The 19,611-nt window shown below is 43.2% G+C and overlaps 1 protein-coding gene across 2 annotated transcripts in view; it reads left to right on the top strand.

Annotated features, from left to right (window-relative positions):
* Positions 1-10,193, top strand: part of LRRTM4 (leucine rich repeat transmembrane neuronal 4) — a 121,051-nt gene extending 110,858 nt beyond the window's left edge. The window contains exon 3 of one of the 2 annotated variants that reach the window (XM_059490827.1): positions 8,845-10,193. In XM_059490827.1, the coding sequence (XP_059346810.1) occupies positions 8,845-9,066 (222 nt within the window). In that variant the 3' untranslated portion in view covers positions 9,067-10,193. The remainder of the gene's footprint in view (positions 1-8,844) is intronic. The other variant, XM_059490828.1, reaches the window with a different exon arrangement.
* The last annotated feature ends 9,418 nt before the right edge of the window (positions 10,194-19,611 follow it).

Genomic DNA, 19,611 nt, shown 5'->3' with positions numbered 1-19,611 from the left:
AGAGCTCACCAACCCTCCTCAGAGTCAAGCACGCGCTAAATGTTTCAATAAACGAGATTTTGGATTCTTTTGTTTTAATCAATGAGAATTACCTGAGGAAACATGAACTGCAGAACAAAAGGCCTGCTCCAAACAGCAGCCAGGCACTTTTGTGTCTGTTCCAAGTGGAAGCAGAGCACGCAGACCTGCTCATATTTCAGCGCTGAGCTCAGCGCCCGCGCTTGTCCTTCGGAACGTGTTTGATGGGAATGTTTGATGGGGCATTTTCCTGAATAGGGATATTTTTCTGCTCTGCCTCCAAAGGGATGTTCCAGGGCCGTTGCCTGTGATTTTTCAGTGGCATGAAATGCGCTGGAATTGTTTATCCCAGCTCTGTCTGCCTAATGTGCCCAATCAATCTGTCTCTGAGGTGAAGCCGCGTGCTCCGCTAATCACCGCGCTACCACAGAACATCTTGCTTATTTTTACTCTAAATTATGATCGGCTTGGAAATGAACTCTGAATTTGATTTATCAACAGCTCTGATGCTAATTCACCAATGAAGTCATGGTGCTCTGAGACTAAATATTAGCGCTAATGAGAAAACATCGCTTCCACGTTTTGTAACTCCGAGTTTCCACAGGTCCTGAAGTTGTGGGTAATTAATTCATTGAATCATTAACTGGGCAAGCATTTCCACAAGAATCAGTTTACCTAGATTAGAGATTACCAGCAAATGTCAAACCAGATAATGTTGAGCTACCAGGGAATATTCATGCTGTTTAAAGGGGGAAATGTATCCCTCTAATTCACCAATGAAGTCATGGTGCTCTGAGACTAAATATTAGCATTAAAGAGAAAATCACTGCCACATTTTGTAACCCTGAGTTTCCACAGCTCCTAAAGTTGGGTGTAATTAATTCATGGAATCATTAACTGGGCAAGCATTTCCACAAGAATCAGTTTACCAGCAAATGTCAAACCAGATGATGTTCAGCTACCAGGAATATTCATGCTGAGTTTTTATTGTTTAAAAAGGGAAATGTGTCCCCCTAATTCACCAATGAAGTCGTGATGCTAAATATTAGCGCTAATGAGAAAACATCGCTGCCATGTTTAGCAACTCTGAATTTCCACAGCTCCTAAAGTTGTATGTAATTAATTCATCTAATCATTAACTGGGCAAGCATTTCCACAAGAATCAGTTTACCTGGATTAGAGATTACCAGCAAATGTCAAACCAGACGATGTTCAACTACCAGGCAATGTTCATGCTGTGTTTTTATTGTTTAAAAAGCGAAATGTGTCCCCTGCAGGGCAGGGCAGGGCTGGTAGTGCCCTGGCAGTCTCCATCAGCAGGGACAGAGCAGATGTTGAGATTTCAAACCAGGGTGTTCCTCCTCTTGGAAAACAGAGGCACCAGAATGGAAGGAGTTGAGCTGCAGTGTCTGAACAGTGCCTGGATAAAGCCCAGGTGTCCAGACTGAGGCAGCTGAGACAGCCTGGGACTCAGAAATGCATGATTTTCCCTGCCAGGATCCGGGTTTAGGCTCATTCTGGAGCAGTCATTTGTCTGCGGCTCCAGTGACAGCGTCAGCCTTTGCACCGTCTCCTTTCAGGGATAAAACAAACTCCACTCCATCCAAACTTCTCCCCAGAGACTGCTGGGCTTGCCAGTCCTTCCATAGATTCCAATTCCCTGTCTCCTGTTGGGAATTCTGGCACTGAGTCACCCAGACAGCCACGGCCATTCCTGAGCCTCCACAAGGACTTTTCCTGCTCTGCAGGATGATGGATGCTGAGGGAAAATGAGCACAAAGAACAAACTCATCGTATTTCCAGCACAATTCAGACCTGTTCCCAAAATCTGGGTGGCCAAAGTTTGATTTAAAAAACTCCAGGGAATTGTTTCAACCTGAGAATGGGTGATTTCATCTGGTTGAAGTGAGTCAGGGAGGTCGTGCCTGCCTGATCCCCTCCACAGATTCCATCCCTGTCTCCTACTGGGAATTCTGACAGTGTTGGGAATTCTGGCACTGAGTCACCCAGACAGCCACGGCCATTCCTGAGTCTCCAAAAGGAGTTTTCCTGCTCTGCAGGATGATGGATGCTGGGAAATCCATCCTCCAAAATGAGCACAAAGAGCAAACTCATCATATTTCCAACAAAATACAACCTGTTCCCAAAACCTGGGCAGCCAAAGTTTGATTTAACAAACTCCAGGGAATCGTTTCAAGCTGAGAATGGGTGATTTCATCTGATTGAAGTGAAGGAAAGAGGTCGTGCCTGCCTGATGCCCTGCAATGAGGCTGCTGCTGTGAGCACAGAGGGAAATACCCGAGCAGGAGCTGCAGCTGGGCACAGAAGTTGATATTTCCCTCCTGGAATTGCTTGGTAGGGAGGTGTCACATCCTGGAGATCATGTTGGGCTGGATTCCAGCTTGTCTGAGGTGTCCTGTTGGGAGGCAGAGCAAGGAATTAAGAATGTGTGAGTGTTTAACAACACAGGAGAGGTGAGAGAGAGAGAGAAAAGCACTTTGGAAATGAGGTCACTCAGCACCACTCAGACCCCAGTCCAAATCCTTGAAAGCTCCCTGAATCCAGTGGGAATATGGAGAGGTTACATCCCTGTAATACTTCTGTGCTTCCCAAGTTCCAGAATAAGGATTTTTATTGATGCTTGGCTAAAAATCTAGGTTTTGATGGCTGCACCTACAACAAACAGAAGTCCAGGCTGAATTCTAAACTCTGACTATTTTTAACAGAACTTTTATGTGTGGTAATCACACTCCCAGACATTTTCAACCTAAGTAAAGCTGATGGAATTCAGTGTTGTGTCAAAGAAACATAAAAGACAAAGAATGCAGATTGCAGTGTGGGTCCCTGCATTTGCATGTTTGGATGCCTGAGGGTTGAGCTGAACATCAGTGGAGGCTGTCAGAGGACAGGTGGGCAGGGCATGCTGGAAAACACCTTTGTATGCAGGCCAGAATCAACCTGAATTTTGGGTAACACCATTTGGAATTTTGGGTAACACCTTTTCATGCAGGCTTGAATGAACCTGAATTTTGGGTAACACCATTTTGAATTTTGGGTAACACCTTTTCAATACAGGCCCAAATCAACCTGAATTTTAGGTAACACCATTTGGAATTTTGGGTGACACCAGGCCAGATTCTCCCTGAATTTTGGTTAACACCTTTTTGATATAGGCCAGATTCTCCCTAAATTTCAGGTAACACCTTTTCAATGCAGGCCAGAATCAACCTGAATTTCAGGTAACACCTTTTCATGTAGGCCAGAATTTCCCTGAATTTTGCTTAACACTTTTTCATTTAGGCCCAAATCAACCTGAATTTCAGGTAACACCTTTCAGTGCAGAACAGATTCTCCCTAAATTTTGGTCAACACCTTTTCATTCAGGCCAGAATCTCCTTAAATTTCAGGTAACAGCTTTTCATTGGCAGCCTGAATGAACCTGAGTTTTGGGTAGCACCTTTTTGATGTAGGCCCAAATCAACCTGGATTTTGGGTAACACCATTTTGAATTTTGGGTAACACCTTTTCAATGCAGAACAGAATCAACCTGAATTTTGGGTAGCACCATTTTGATGCAGGCCAGATTCTCCCTAAATTCCAGGTAGCACTTTTTCATGCAGGCCAGATTCTCCCTGAATTTTGGTTAACACCTTTTCTTGTAGGCCAGAATCTCCCTGAATTTTGGGTAACACCTTTTTTATATAGGCCACATTCTCCCTCAATTTCAGGTAACACCCTTTCAATGCAGGCCAGAATCAACCTGAATTTTGGTTAACACCTTTTCATTCAGGCCAGAATCTCCCTGAATTTTGGGCAGCTCCAGCTGCTCCAGCTGTTTTTGAGGGGAGCACTTGTGCTGCAGCATTGCTGAGCTGGGAACCTCTCCGGTGTCACTTGGGCTTTGACAAGGAGGATTTGCATTCCTTAAACTCCCACCGCTAAACCTTTTGTCTTCCTCCTGTAGCTGGGGATTTGTGTAAAATGTGCTCCTCGCAGGAGCCCTCTTTGAAGTGTGTGGCTGCTTGGGTGCAACATTTATTACGTTTAGAGCGGAGATCTGTGGGGTGTGGGCTTGAGAAGTCAATACTGGGAAACGAATCTAGGCCTAAACTTGCTGAAAACTTCCACCTCTCACAGGGGAGCAACTCCAGGCTTTGCTTAATTAGCTGGTTGCAATTTTCGATAGAATAATGAAATAATTTTGGATAGAATAATGAAATCTCCATGGAATGGTTTGGGCGGGAAAAGACCTCAAAGCCCATCGAGTGCCACCCCTGCCATGACAAGGACATGCCCCACTGTCCCAAGGTTCTTCAACCTGGACTTGCACATTTCCAGGGATCCAGGGCAGCCCCAGATCCCCTGGGAATTCCATCCCAGCCCCTCTCCACCCTCCCAGGGAAGGATGAGAGTTCTACCATAAGGTCCAAACCCAAAATGTTCATTGTGTGTCTGATTCCGGGGCTCGTTCTCCTGCCGATTCTGTTTTCCTGCTGCAAAAATTTTCAGGGCTTCAGGTAAGGATTGGGCAGCGCCGGTTTTAGAATTGAAAATGGAAATGAAAAGAGAAAAATTAAAGAGAAGATTTTCAGGAAATGCTGTTCAGGATCACAACAAATCAGAGCATTGTGACTGCCCCATCTCTGGCAGTGCCCAAGGCCAGGTTGGAGCCACCTGAGACAGTGGAAAATGTCCCTGCCCATGGCACTGGATGGACTTTAAGGTCCTTTTCAACCCAAACCATTCCATGATTCCATGTTAAATCCCCCCCATGGATGGAGACTCCACCCCCACGATCCCAGGGCTGTATTTATTTGCCTGAAATTTTTTAAATTTTACCTGACTGGAAATTGTTCTGATTTTTTTTTTTTTTTTTTTTTTTTTTTTTTTTTTTTTTGTTGTTGTTTTTTTGTCTTCTTGGAGGCCAAAGCAGCTGAACAGGCCCAGCTCAGGTCACAGCTGGGTTGTTTCAGTCTCTGCACAAACAGTCCTCACCTCAAAGAGCTCCAGACACCAAGGACAAGCAGGGGCAGGGCTGAAGCTTCTCATTTTACAGCTCATAAAATGACTTGTGCAAGGTTATATCTGAGCATCTCAGGTATTAGTTCCATAGCAGGAGTGGGAAAAAAAAAATAAATTACCTCAGAACCTAGAACAAAAACACTTCTAAAATTAATTCTCTGCAACTTAGATGATATTGAACGTGTTTTGTTGATCTCTGGATCTGTAAAAATAGAATAGTAACAGCTTTCTGTGCTGTGAACAGCATCCCCAGTGTTTTCCATCATTTTCCTGGATGAGTGCTGGCACAATTGTCCCCACAACTGCAGCAAGGCTGTGTCCTGGAAAGGCTTTTTGGGGGCTCAGGTGTCACCTGGAGTCACCTCAGAGTAAATAAAAACTGAGCCCTTGTGTGTCCCAGCAAATGCAGAGCTGTTTTCCAGGCAAGGACAGGTTTTAGTGCATTTTTTATTATCGCCTCCAGTTTTTGGGCCTTGGTGCACGCTGCCTTCCGAGGGTGGGTGCTGATGGCAGATCTGTGCAGGTGTGCTCATCCTGTGTCCATTGGGTGTTATCCCATCCCAGCAGGAATTTTAACACAAACAGCCATTCCACCACGTTGTCTAAGCTTAATTAACAACCGAAATAAAAACTATATCTCTATAACAAAGTCACTTTAACACCACGCACATAAAACCCATTTCCATATTTGCAAAAAGCCAATATTATAATATATATATCTGAAATATATAGATATTTCAGGTTATAAATATAAATATAAATATAAATATAAATACACATTTAAGTGTAAATGTAAATGTAAATGTAAATGTAAATGTAAATGTAAATGTAATATATCTTAAATATATATATATTTCAGAAATATATATCTGAAATATATATCTATATTTCAGATAATGATGATAAATATAATATATCTTAAATATATATATTTTTCAGATATATATATCTGAAATAAAAACTATATCTCTATAACAAAGTCACTTTAACGCGACGCACATAAAATCTATTTTAATATTTCTGATGAGCCAATATTATAATATATATCTGAAATATATATATATTTCAGATAATAAATATATCTTAAATATATATCTTTCAGATAATAAATATAAATATAGTATAACTGAAATATATATATATTTCAGATATATATATCTGACATAAAAACTGTATCTCTATAACAAAGTTATTTAACACCACACGCATAAGATCCATTTTCATATTTGCAAAAAGCCAATATTATAATATATATATATGAATATTATAATATATATCTGAAATAGATATATATTTCAGATAATAAATATAACTACAATATACCTTAAATATATATCTATTTCAGATACATATATATCTGAAATAAAAACTATATCTCTATAACAAAGTCACTTGAACACCACGCACAGAAAATCCATGTTAATATTTGCAAAAAGCCAACATTATAATTTATATCTGAAATTTATATATATTTCAGATAATGATGATAAATATAACATATCTTAAATATATATATATTTCAGATACGTATATCTGAAATAAAAACAATATCTCTATAACAAAGTCACTTGAACGCCACGCACAGAAAATCCATGTTAATATTTGCAAAAAGCCAACATTGTAATTTATATCTGCAACACTCTGCCTCGGTGTGGAGCTTGCAGCCCGGCCTCAGGTGCTCAATGAGCTGTGTGTTATTGCAGCCAGGCCCTCCATCCCTCAGCTCTCCGGAACACAAACAGTCCTTGGCTTTTATGGGATCATAAAAAGCTGCCTTAAAGCTGAGACAGGGCCTGGCACGGATATTGCTCTATCCAGGGGAGATCCTGTGACTCCACAAGTGAGCACGGTTGTCCCGTCAAATCCCACCCGGCAGCTTGTCCTCTGCGTCCCTGCCACTCAGCTGCCGCGTCAAATCAAATCTGCAGCTGAATTCCAGCTCTCGGAAGGGTTTTGGGGATCTCTCCATCCTTCTGCAGGGGATCCACATCAAGAGGAACTCTGACCCTGCAAAGTTTCCCAATTAGCTTTAACGCCTTTGCTTTTTCCATGCTGGTTTTTGGGGGATGAAGTGCACGGAGCAATGAAAATTTGGGAGAAATTAGCTCTGCTGGTCTTCACTTAAAGTTCAGCCTGGAAAATCAAAAGGCATTTGTTCCAAGATTGGATTATGTGTAGGATATCTGCAGCTATAATGAGCTCAGGTTTGCTGGCAGCGTTAGAATCAACTCTCGCCTCTCTCTCTCTCCTGCCACATGTGTTTTTCTCCCTCAGAGCATATTTCTTTCGACTTGATCAGCTCATCTCTTGCAGATGATAAAATTATCTGCAAAGATTTGTATCTGATGTTGTGCCATAAATCATATTTAGTCGTAGGATTAACATTTGCAAGTGTGGAATATTTATGGAAGGGGGAAAAAAAAAAAAAGAAGAAAAAAAGCAAAAAAAGCAGGTGGGGGGCTGGCAGTTTCTGAGGATTTACATAAGGAAGAGTTGGCATTCAGGGTTTGGAAATCCATTTGTACAAGGTGTGGATGTGCTCAGCTCTGGTGAGCAGCAGTGGAGCTGCTTTGACAGGGTTTATCTTGGGGAGGTTGGGAGATAAAGAACGCGGGGAACCGTGACCTTGGGTGAGCAGCTTTGTCCTGGAAGCAAGAAACAGATGTTCCAGCTGTGCTGGCACCACCCCTGCTGCCAGCTGCCTCTGCCTTTCACATTCCCAGGCTGCTCTGGAAACACTCAGCACCTTTCCAGGCGCTTTTGGAAGCTGCTGGGTTTACAAACCCCTTGGTTTGTTTTTTCAGAGCTGGGTCATCCAGAAGAGCCAGAACGGAGCAGTTTGAGCATCTGCCCACAAACTGGGGAAAGGGAGAGAGGGAGGGAGAGCAGCTCCCTCTGCTCTGGCTCCAGCACTGCCAGGCAGGATCCATCCAGGAGGCAGGACACTCATGGAATCCTGGAATTGTCTGGGGTGGGAGGGACCTTAAAATCATCCCATTCCAGCGCCACCATGGGTCCCACACTTTCCACTGTCCCAGGTGGCTCCAACCTGGCCTTGGGCACTGCCAGAGATCTCAAGCTCCTCTGGGAATTCCATCCCAGCCCCTCTCCCAATACTTCTCCCCAAAATCCCATCCAAACCAGCCCAGGGAATCCTGGAATGGTTTGGGGTTGGAGGAGACCTCGAAGCCCATCCAGCCCCACCATGGGTCCCACACCTTCCATAGACCAGGGTGCTCCAGACTGGCCTTGGGCACTTCCAGGGATCCAGGGGCAGCCACAGCTGCTCTGGCAATTCCGTCTCAGGAAGTAATTCCATCCCAATATCCCTCAGGCAGTGCAAAACCACTGTCCATATAAAAAAATCCTTCTCCTTCCCTTTTATCACTCTAAGAGAGGCTCTCAGATCCCCCTGGAGCATCTCCTCCTCCCACAGCTCTCCCAGCCTGGCAGTGCTGCCCCAGAGGGACCTGAAGGTGCTGCAGGGAGCTGGGAGCCCTCAGGGCTTTCTCCTGTGGGCTGATCCCAGGGGGGTTGAGGCCGCGTTGGGATTTCTGGTGACTGGGGCCGCGTTGGGATTTCTGGTGACTGGGGCCGCGTTGGGATTTCTGGTGACTGAGGCCGCGTTGGGATTTCTGGTGATTGAGGCCGCATTGGGATTTCTGGTGACTGGGGCCACGTTGGGATTTCTGGTGACTGAGGCCGCGTTGGGATTTCTGGTGACTGGGGCCGCGTTGGGATTTCTGGTGATGCTGCACCACCACGATGCTCATCTGCTGCTCTTTGCTCCCGTTCCTCATGCAGGTCCCTCACCACATGAAGACCTTACCCTACTACAGCTACGACCAGCCCGTGATCGGCTACTGCCAGGCCCACAAGCCCCTCCACGTCAACAAGGGCTACGAGACGGTGTCCAGGGACCCGGCGGAGCCCTCCACGCTGGACCTGGGTCGCGAGCACAGCTTCATCGCCACCATCGCGCGCTCCGCCGCCCCCGCCATCTACATCGAGAGAATACCCAACTAACGTTGGCCAACCGCCTCTTGGGGACAGCTCTGGGAGGGACCTTTGGTCCCGCAGGAGACCAGGCAAGGTTGTTCCAACGCCGCCGTTCCAGCGGGGAAACGCTCCCGAGGGCAAGGAGGTGGCGGCGCGGAACTCGCGGCGCGGAGAAACTTCAGGATTTTTTCCCTTCGCTTTAAACTTTCAAACAAATTCCTCGGTGTAAATATTAAAGAGAGAGAGAGAGAGAGATTGTCGAGTTCTTATTAAAAAGAACGACAGCGACGGCGGCGACAACAAATAGATTTCACTCTAGCTACATAAAGGGATGGATTAAGAGTTTTGTTTGTATATTTGATTTTTCTACATTGCACGGTTCCAGGGAAGGAGAACCACAGGTAAAAAATAAATGGGGTGGGGAGGGCGAGGCTCTGGGGAGGGTCAGCCATGTTCCCTTATTAAGTGTTTATTACAAAGATCCGTTGACTATTTTTGTTCTTTTTAAACCAACAAAAGATAGCTCTATATTTTCTTTTTTTCCTTTCGGGGGTTGGGTTATTTTTTTTTTTGGGTTGTTTTTTAAGTGGTTGAGCATTAATATTTCAACCTTCAGACATGGGCATTAAAGCTTATGTTGAACCAAAAGGACCTTGGCAATTGATGCAGCAGAAACAAAGAAACTCGGGTGCATGTACATTTAAGACACAGGCTGTACACTATGGAGGGGGCTTTTGATTTTTTTTATCTTCATTGTGCTTCATTGTTGACACTCTAATTCCTTTTTGGGCTCTAAAACAAAAAAAAAAAGGGGGAAATACTGCAATGGAATCACAACTCAGATTTCCAGGCCAGTGGTGCTTGTTAAACAAAATTCGTGGACGTTTGGGAACCAAAATGGAAGCGAAGTGCTTGAAATGGATCAGAAGGAGAATCTTTTAAAGAGCATTTAGTGCAACTCACTGGCTGACACAATTTCTAAAACACGGCAGAATGTGTAACGTTGTTTTTTTGGTTTGGGTTTTGGTTTTGTTTTTTTATTAATTATTATGATCAGTTAGTTTTTGTGTAGTTTTTATCAATAAAATGACAACAACAAACAAACAAAAAAAAAAAAAAGAAGTGGTGGAAAAAAAAAATAAACATATTATTTTGTGGTTGGGACACCACAGCCACGGCACTGTTTGAATGATTTCTCTGGGTGTGTGACACGGGGACAATGCTGGGTCCTGTTCCTCCCCTCTTGGAAGGAAATCAGGAAATTGTTCTGAATTTAAACAACCTGAGTCTGAAGAAGCTCAGTTTATTTGGTTTGGCTAAAAAAAGAGGTGGTTTGGGGGCTAGGGGAGGGGAAAAAAGGGAAAACAACGTTTTTTTTAACTAAAAGTTGGGGTTTTAATCAGAAGGGAGGTTTTTCATCTGCAAAATTGAGCTGGAGCTAAACCAGCTCTGATTAGAACACAAGGGATGAGTTTTTATCTGGAGGGGGAATAACACATTGACAAAGTTTAGGCAGAATGAATTTGGTATTTATTTGGGTGTGTTATGCAAAATCTTGGCCACAAGGCTTAATGAATTCCTGCAAGTGCTGAGTGCTGTCTCACAGACACACTATTCTATTGTCTCCTGTGTTTCTCACCTGGAAAACTGATTTATTTTTCCCTGGAAGGCAAGGAAGGATGGGGATGGATGTGCTGGGCTAGGCAGGGAAACGTGGACACAGAGAATGAACCCGAAGCACGGAAGGTAATGCATTTAGAATTAAGTGTTGGGCAGGAAATGAAAAGAAAATGGAGTGAAAATCCAGGTGAGGAGTTTCCAGATCAGATCTCCTGAGATCTGTCAGCCTTGGCAGAGCCATGGATGGAGGGAAAAAGCAACGAGTTTAAAACACTGACCCAAGAAGTTGAAAATGAAAGAGCTCCCAGATATTCCTGTCAGCTCCAGGTCAGCAGGAGGATGCATTCCAAAAAATATCCAGAGTGGAACAAAAAATATCCAGAGTGGAGCAACAAAAAATATCCAGAAAAAATATTCCAAAAAATATCCAGAGTCGAACAACAAAAAATATCCAGAAAAAATATTCCCAAAAAAATCCAGAGTGGAACAACATTCCCGTGCTCCTGAAGGATGAGGATGAAAATATTTTTATTTTAAGGATCGTTAACGGCAATTTAATAATCCTGGTGTCATTTTTGAGAGGATCACTCTGCGTCTGCCAGGACTGAAAAAGGAAATGTCACCCAGAAATATTTCTTGTCTTGGTTTGTTTTTTTTCCTTAGCCCCTCCACCTGCTGGGCATGTGGATATTGGAGAATATATTGTTTATTTTTTTTAATTTCATTTATAATCGTCTTGAATGCAACTTCCTCCTGTGCTCTGGGGAAAGCTACTGAAAGAGAAGGTAAAATTAAACAAACTCCCCCTTCTTTATTTCCTTATTTCAAAATAACCTAATTTTAGCATTGATTTGGAGGATGTTTGGAACTGACATTAGATTACAGATTTTCTTGGCAATTAGTGGGAATTGTGGGAACAAAATAAACTCCTGTGGGCACGATCTCTGGGTAAATTCCTGTTTTTCTGCCTGAAATGTTGCTGGGTTTCCTCTGTTTATACCCTGATGCCAGTCTGGATAAGAAGCCCAAAATTTCTGTTTGCATCCTTAAAAATAAAGGAGAAAATGCTCCAAGAATGATGGCATGAAGTTAAACCTTCCTCAAGTGCTAAAGGTCTGGAAGAGCAAAAAATTTGGATTGCTTTGGATCAAAGCAGAAGATATTGGGCTGAGCTCAAGTGATCAGGCCAAAAGGTCTCTTTGCAAGGTGATGTGGGGCTCCAGATTTTACAAAAATCAGAATTTTTATTCTCCTGCCTGCAATTAAAGCCAAATAAATTTCTATAAAATTTATAACATTTATATAAAATTTGTATAAAATTTACATAAAATTTACATAAATTTTGCTCTCCATTCATAATACCGGAAGCCATGATTAATGTGTTGATCCCCAGCCTTTTGTTATGAGTTTTATATTTGTTGTGCTCTTTTTGAAGTCTCAGTTCCTGCATTCACAGGTGATTCTGTTGCACCTTCAGCCTCAGACTGTGACTATCTTTAGTCCAGGCCTTTCTGCTCCTCTTCACACATTTCTGGTGAGGGAAGTTCCTGCTCTGCAAGGGAGAGTGGAGAAACTCAACAGCTTTCCAGGTAAGACCCAAAAATTAAAAATTTAAACGTTGATGGTGTTCCCAGGGATTCCTCTCCCAGAAAAGGAGCATTAATGAAAGGACCTCGTTAGTGAATGGTGGCCTTGGTGGCATCTTGGAGCTGCTGAGCTTCCAACCAAAGCTGTGAACTTCATGCTCTGCAAAAAAACCCAACAAAAAAACCAAAAACTGATGGGTCTAAATAACAGATTCTCCAAGATTTTGGGGAAAATCAGATGCTGCTTTTCTCCCTGGCTCATATTCACCTTTCAGATGTCCATGAGGAGGTGAAATTCCCCCATCCTGGGAATGCTGGGGTGGGATCTGCATCCCACAGCCCATCCCAGCACTTCTCCTGCTCCCAGTTATTTCCAAGGCTGGCAATATTTTGCTGTGAGATTTTAAAAAATCTTTTTGGAACGAGCTGCCCTTTTCAGTAATGAATTGCAAGTGTTCCCAAGATTGATAAACACAATTTCATCCCCACTGGAAAAAAGTCCCTGAAGGAATTTGGCACGATGGCCATGGCAAATCTAGTGCTTTTATAGATATTTTCAAGCTGCATGAAGATTTAAGGCTCTAATGTAGTGTGTATTGAAAGTTATTAATTTTTAGGTGGTTTTGGCTCCTTTAAATGTCACTTGTCACTTTTTTAAAGCTGTAGAAAGGAAGGGGGGGTTTGGTGAGTCCATCAAGCTGGAACCTTGCCTTAAATGAAGAAAAATAAATTACCTGCCTGATATTAATGCCTTCCTCATAAGGGTGAGAGCAATAAAGAAGGCTCAGACTGACTTGGAGTTTGGGTTTGTTGGAGGGCAGGAATGAAAAACCTTCCTTGATCCCCAGAAAATGGAGGAAAGCAAATTTCAGGGACAGACCACCCATTCCTCAGGGCAGGAGCAGGAAATTTTCTGATCCCCAGAGATCCTGCTCATCACTGAGATGAGGTTTGATTATCTTGATTTTAAAAAGTGACATGATAAAGATAAGAATAAATTAAAAATAAGAATAAATCTGCCTCTTTTGGAGGAGAAGCTGTGGCTGGCCCATCCCTGGAAGTGTCCAAGGCCAGGTTGGGTGGGGTTTGGAGCAACCTGGGACAGTGACAGGTGTCCCTACAAGGTGCTGGAAATGGATTTTTCAGGCCCCTTCCAACCCAAACCGTTCCATAATTCTCTGATTAAAAACCATTCCATAATTCTCTGATAAAAGCTCCCCAGCCTGACCCCATTCTGTAAAAGAGTTAAGCAGAAAAAAATATAGATTGGATATTAGGAAGTTGGTGAGATCCTATCCTATAAGATATTAGGAAAAAATATAGGTTGGATATTAGGAAAAGGTTTTTTACAGAAAGGCGGATAAAATTCTGGAATGTTCTGACTGGGGAGGTGGTGGAGTCCCCATCCCTGGGTGTGTTTAACAAAGCCTGGATGTGGCACTGGGTGCCAGGGTTCAGTTGAGATGTTGTGGCTTGGATTGGACTCCATGGTCTTGAAGGTCTCTTCCAACTCTGTGGTTCTGTGAATTCAGTGCCAAAAATGGGATTCATTTACATGCCAAAAAAAGCCTTTTTCTCCCCCCTTTTTTCCCCTTGGGTGCCATGGTTGAGTTGAGGTGTTGGGGCTTGGGTTGGACTCCATGATCTTGAAGGTCTCTTCCAACCCAGTGGCTCTGTGAATTCTGTAAATTCTCTGATTTTGTGAATTCTGCGAATTCTCTTAATTCAGTGCCAGAAATGGGATTCATTTACATGGCAAAAAAAGCCTTTTTCCTTTTTCTCCCCCCTTTTTTCCCCGTGGGTGCCATGGTTTGGTTGTGGTGTTGAGTTGGACTGGATGATCTTGAAGGTCTCTTCCAACCTGGTCATTCCATGATTAAACCCAGCTCTTTGCAAGCTCGCTCTCAGCTTTTGGTGTGAATAAGACAAAAATCAGTGACAAAGTCAAACCAGGACTCGGTCCCCGCCTCCCCCTCCCCTGCTACCCCCCAGTGATATTTTGTGTACTAAAAAGGCAGAGGAAAATCAAGTTGATAAGGCACAAACTGCAGCAGCTCGTGACTTTCAATCAGCTCCTCGGGCTCCCCAGTGCTCTGGAGGGCTCTCGTTGCTAAAAGGGTGTGCTCAGAACAGCAGGATCCAAGGATCTTGAGAGCCTGATGAGGGAGGGAAAAGAAAGCATTTTCCTCCCAAATCCTTCTGGGAATTTAGGGTTGAAAGAGAGGGCAGGTTGGAAAATACAGTGATGTCAGGGTCCCGCTGGGATGGAAAATGTGGTCACAATAATTTAGAGCAAAATACATCATAAAACCTTGTCATAAAATCCTAGAAAGGGCCTGGGTTAGAAAATCCCTTTTAAATTCCTCGTGTTGGACAAAGGGAGCAGCACTCCAATAAACTGTTGATGATATTCAAGTTGTAATTTATAAACAGTCTCCTCAAACATTGTGGTATTTGCAATGTATTTATATCATATTATGTAAGATAAATGGCTGGCAAACATTCATAAAGTATTTATTGGACATGCCACTGTTTGTTCAATGATTTATAAATCAATGCTGGGAATGGGGAAGTGGTGGCAGAGTTTCAAATAAATTCGTTGCAAAATATTTGCTATGCATCAATAATTCTGATATTAATTAGTTTAGGCCTTATCTGCAAGTGCCTTGGGAATGATTTACAGTTCACTTTCTCTCCAGCCCCAGGCTCAAGGGGCTTGGGGCTGGAATTCCTGCTCAGGTTGGGGCCAGGCCTGGGTGTTCACAGTCCTGGTTCTGTCCAGAGCTGGATCTGTTCCTGGTTTGTGCTTGTCTTGGTTTGAAAATCCAGGTGTCTGCTAAGGAAGGCAGGAGTCTTCCTTGAAATGTAAAATGCAAACCCCCTCCCTCTGAATTATTATAATTTTGAAATTAAGGGGCCCTCAGGCAAAGATATGGCAGTAGGAATAACAGTTGGAAAATTAAAAATACAGATGCAATAGTACAAAAAAAGAAAATAAACCACTGAGAGAGTCAGAAGAGGAGCTGCCCCCCCTGTGTGTCAGGGTGGTGGCACAGCCCCATGCCATGGTGGCTCAGTGCCAGCTGTGGTTCTCCTGGAGCAGGGATCCTGCACAAGGGGGGAGTTTTCCTCTGCAGCTCCAGGGCTGCTGGAGATGGGCCTGGAATTCCTCTGGGAATGCAGGGGAGAAGAAAAGAAAGCTGCTCCTCTGGGAATGCAGTGGGAAAAGGCTGCTGGGGTGTCCCAAAGCTCAGATTGTATCCAGGTAGGAATGTTTGAAACCTCGGATTGTATCCAGGTAGGAATGTTTGAAACCTCAGACTGTATCCAGGTAGGAACGTTTGAAACCTCAGATTGTATCCGGGTAGCAATGTTTGAAACCTCAGATTATATCCGGGTAGGAATGTTTGAAATCTCAGATTGTATCTGGGTAGGAATGTTTGAAACCTCAGACTGTATCCAGGTAGGAATGTTTGAAACCTCAGATTGTATCCGGGTAGCAATGTTTGAAACCTCAGATTGTATCCAGGTAGGAATGTTTGAAACCTCAGATTGTATCCGGGTAGGAATGTTTGAAACCTCAGATTGTATCCAGGTAGGAATGTTTGGCTCCTCCCCCTGGGTGGAGCATCTCCCCATGGGATTATGGGATTTTATCAGCCATGCAGGGACACTCACTGGCCATGAACAGGAGATAATTAATAATTATTGGCTCATTAACAGCAGAGATCTGGAGTGAGGATTGGGTAAGGACGAGATAAATAAAACTGCCCGAAGAACAGAAATCTGCCCCACCTCTAACAGGTGGGAATTGAATACAAACCCCAGCCTAAACCAAGCAATTTCCCAGTTTATTGCCCCAAATTCCCTGTTTGTGCTCCCCGCTGGTGAATCCAGCTGCAAATGGACTGGGGAAAGGCCGGCAATGGGAAGGAGCAGCTGCTTTAGGGGAAGGTAGGAAACAGCAGCTCCAAAACCTGCCAGAATTAGTTAAATCTCCATCTTCAGCCTTAACACCCACAACCACCTTCCTGCCCTGGGAATTTGAGGCAGAAATGTGAAGTTTTGGTGTTTTGCTGCCCTTTTGTGCCTGATCCCAGCGTGGAAAATGGAGCTGACATAAACTGGGAGTATCCAAATGATTTGTAAGTATCTGGGCTAATGAATGAGCTCAAGCTCTGTCAATATTTGCAGCCAGGGCTGTGGAATTAGCGTGGGTAATGCATGCAGGAGATGTAATTTTCAATTTACTTATCAATGTAAACATTCATTTAAAGCCGAAGGTGAGCCTGGTTTACAGAACTCTGCTTGCTGGGAAAGCAGGGAAATTTATAATTTACATTTTTCAAGGGAGGGCTGCTCACAGGTACGCAAATCAGGAATATTTTGGTGTTGTTTTGCTGTGCAAAAATTCAGTTCTTTCCTAAACACCAAACCAGATTCTTGCATCCCATGGAAGATGGCTTGATGTGTTATTCCTAGTATATTTTTTCATATCTATTGTGTGGTTTTTTCCCTGAGAACAAGAAGTCTTTCCCCAAAACAAATCTTTTTGTCTCTCTCTCTGGTTTTCCCTGTTATTGTTGATAATAATCTCATCCATTATGGATGTGGGACTGAAAAATTCCAGGGAGTTCACATTTACCAGCGTTGCCAAGGGAAGGAATTCTCTCCCAAAGATCCAGCTTTAATATAAAAGAAGAATTGCTGATATTACCATGTTCAGATCCAAAAACTGATAATGGAGCCCTGCTGATCTTTAATATCAGCTGGATTCCATGGGCCTTGTGCTGGGATAAGTTTTGAAGGTTGGATTTGTGTGATGAGGAGCTGGAATAATTACATCCCTAAAAGAAATCAAAACAAAAAAAACATTTTGTTCTGTGATGAGGAGCTGGAATAATTAAATCCATTAAAAAATCTACTACTCTGGAACTGAATGTCAGAAAAATACCTCTCTGTTACAGATTTCTCTTCAATTGTAATCAAATTGAAGGAATTTGGTATTTTGGGGATATGATTGAAATGTAACTGAATGTGGCAGAGGTTTATCCCAGAGTTTCTGCTGCAGCAGAGCACAAAGGTTTGTTCACAGCTGCTTAAATCAACAATTTCACTTTACATCTCAGTTAACATTCTCCCAGGGAAAGGAAACAATTGATCCCATCCAAACTTGGTTTTGTTTGACATCAGTTTTTGAAGTGTTTCAGGTCAGACCTAGCAGGAGGAGGTGAATTATCTCCTTGGTGCTTGCTGAGCTCCCCATGGCTGTTTTTTTATGGAAATAACTGGAATTCCGGTGTTCTGCTGCATCTCAGCCCTGATGGAGTTTTACTCCAGGCCGTTGCACCAAAATCTTCTGGAAGTTTTTCCCCCAAAATCTTCTGGAAGTTTCTCCCCCAAAATCTTCTGGAAGTTTCTCCCCCCAGCCTCTCCGGGCGAGTGGAATCGACAAAACAAAAATCAATCTTAATAGAAAGATTTTCTTAATTAACTCAATGGAATAATAAAACATCATTACAATCAAAATAACAACATGATAAATTTACTGGAGAAACTTAAAAGGGTATAAAGAGAATATTAGGGTTTTAGGAGATTCGGGTTTGCTTTCAACAACTTGTGTCTTCATCAAAAACAAAGCAATCATTGTGTTCTCTTTTCTCCATATTAGTCTAAAACTGTTGTTTTCCACTCCATATTTAATGATTTTGTTCTGGGTTTGGTTTTGGTTTTTGTTTGGTTTCTTGGGGGCTTTTTTTTTTTTTGGTTGGTCGGTTTTTTGGGGGATTATTTTTTGGCGGGGGGGAGTTTGAATTTTGGAATTCTTTTAATTTTGGAATTTTTGGAACTTCGGAGTTTTTTTGGAATTTTTTTTTTGTTCCGTTTTTTGGAATCGATGGAGTTGGCGCACCAGCAGGAATGGCGTGAAGGCTCTGCCATCTGTGTGGGAAATGTGGGGCAAAAAAGCCCCACAGAGACAGGGGAGGGAGGGAAATAACCTTAATTTTGAGTGTTTGACATTAAGTGGGTGAGGAGAACAGGAGAGCTGGGGGACAAAGCCCATGCAGGGACCAGGAGGGAAATAACTTTAATTTTGGGAATTTGGCAATAAGTGGGTGAAAAGGACAACAGGAGAATCAGGGAACAAAGCCCATGCAGGGGCCAGGAGGAAAATCACCTTAATTTTGAGAATTTGGCATTAAATAACTTTAATTTTGGGAGTTTGGCATTGAGTGGGTGAGAAGGAGAGCGGGCCCCTTGTGCTGGTGACAGCAGGAGAGCCTGGGGACAGAGCCCATGCAGGGACCAGCTGTGCACAGAGGCACTCGAGGAGGCAAAGAGGCGTCCCTGGAACATCTGTGCAGCACGGAAACCACAGGGGGAAGGAGCTGCCGGGGAATCCAGGCTCAGGGACAAACAACTGCTCCAGTCTGAGCATTTCCCAGCAGTGAGGCAGCAGGGAAGGGGGTGAGCACCAGGTGAGAGAACTTCTGGCATGTGAAAAACACCAATCGCTTCTTTTTAGAATTTTAGAAGTTTAATAATAATAAAATAGTTGTAAAAATAGTGATATGATTAGAATAATAAAAATTTGGACAATTTGGATTAGGACAATATGAGACAATAAAAACAAAGAGTTAGGGACAGTCCAGATACCTCTTTCTGGGCAAAATAAGCCCAAAAAAGGACCCACGTTAACAGAGGATTAACCCTTAAAAGCAACAGCCTGTTGCATATTCATACACCTCATCCATGATGCATAAATTCCATTCAAACACAGGATTCTGTCTGGGCAGTGTCAGCTTCTGCCTCTGAATCTCTTCGGGACCTATGGGGCACAGGAGATCTATATGGCAGGATCTGTGGGGCAGAAGGAATGTGTGGGGCAGGATTTCAGCATCTATGGGGCAAACAGGATCATAATCTTTGCTTTGCTGTCCTTGTCTCCCATTGCCCTTTATTAAACTCTTTAAATTTTCACAGCAGAGTGAACGTGTTTTTCACAAGAGGCTGCACGTGCCTCTCCCACATCCAAATCCCCCCGTGCTCCCTTGTGCTGCACACAAGGCCATGAACACCTCCAAGTGTTTGTTTATTTATTCTGGCATTTCCCAGCCCCTGCAGGCTCTGCACCACGGGATGGGCCAGCCAGGGCTGTTGTTTTCCTTCCTAGGCACGTTCAGCATTTCCATGGCCAGCATGGGTTTCATCCTTTAATTTTGACAGAGAGGCAGGAGTGGAAAATTATTTTTGTCACCTGTGGTTGTGTTGTCAGGGGTCTCAGGACAGGGAAGAAAAAAGAATTTTGACTCCATGTTTCAGAAGGCTGACTTATTATTTTATGATATATATTATATTGAAAAAA

This window comes from Ammospiza nelsoni, chromosome 30 (assembly GCF_027579445.1).
Source record: "Ammospiza nelsoni isolate bAmmNel1 chromosome 30, bAmmNel1.pri, whole genome shotgun sequence".
Taxonomy (NCBI): domain Eukaryota; kingdom Metazoa; phylum Chordata; class Aves; order Passeriformes; family Passerellidae; genus Ammospiza; species Ammospiza nelsoni.
Note: the sequence above shows the minus strand (reverse complement) of the source record. Positions and strands in the feature narration are given on the sequence as shown.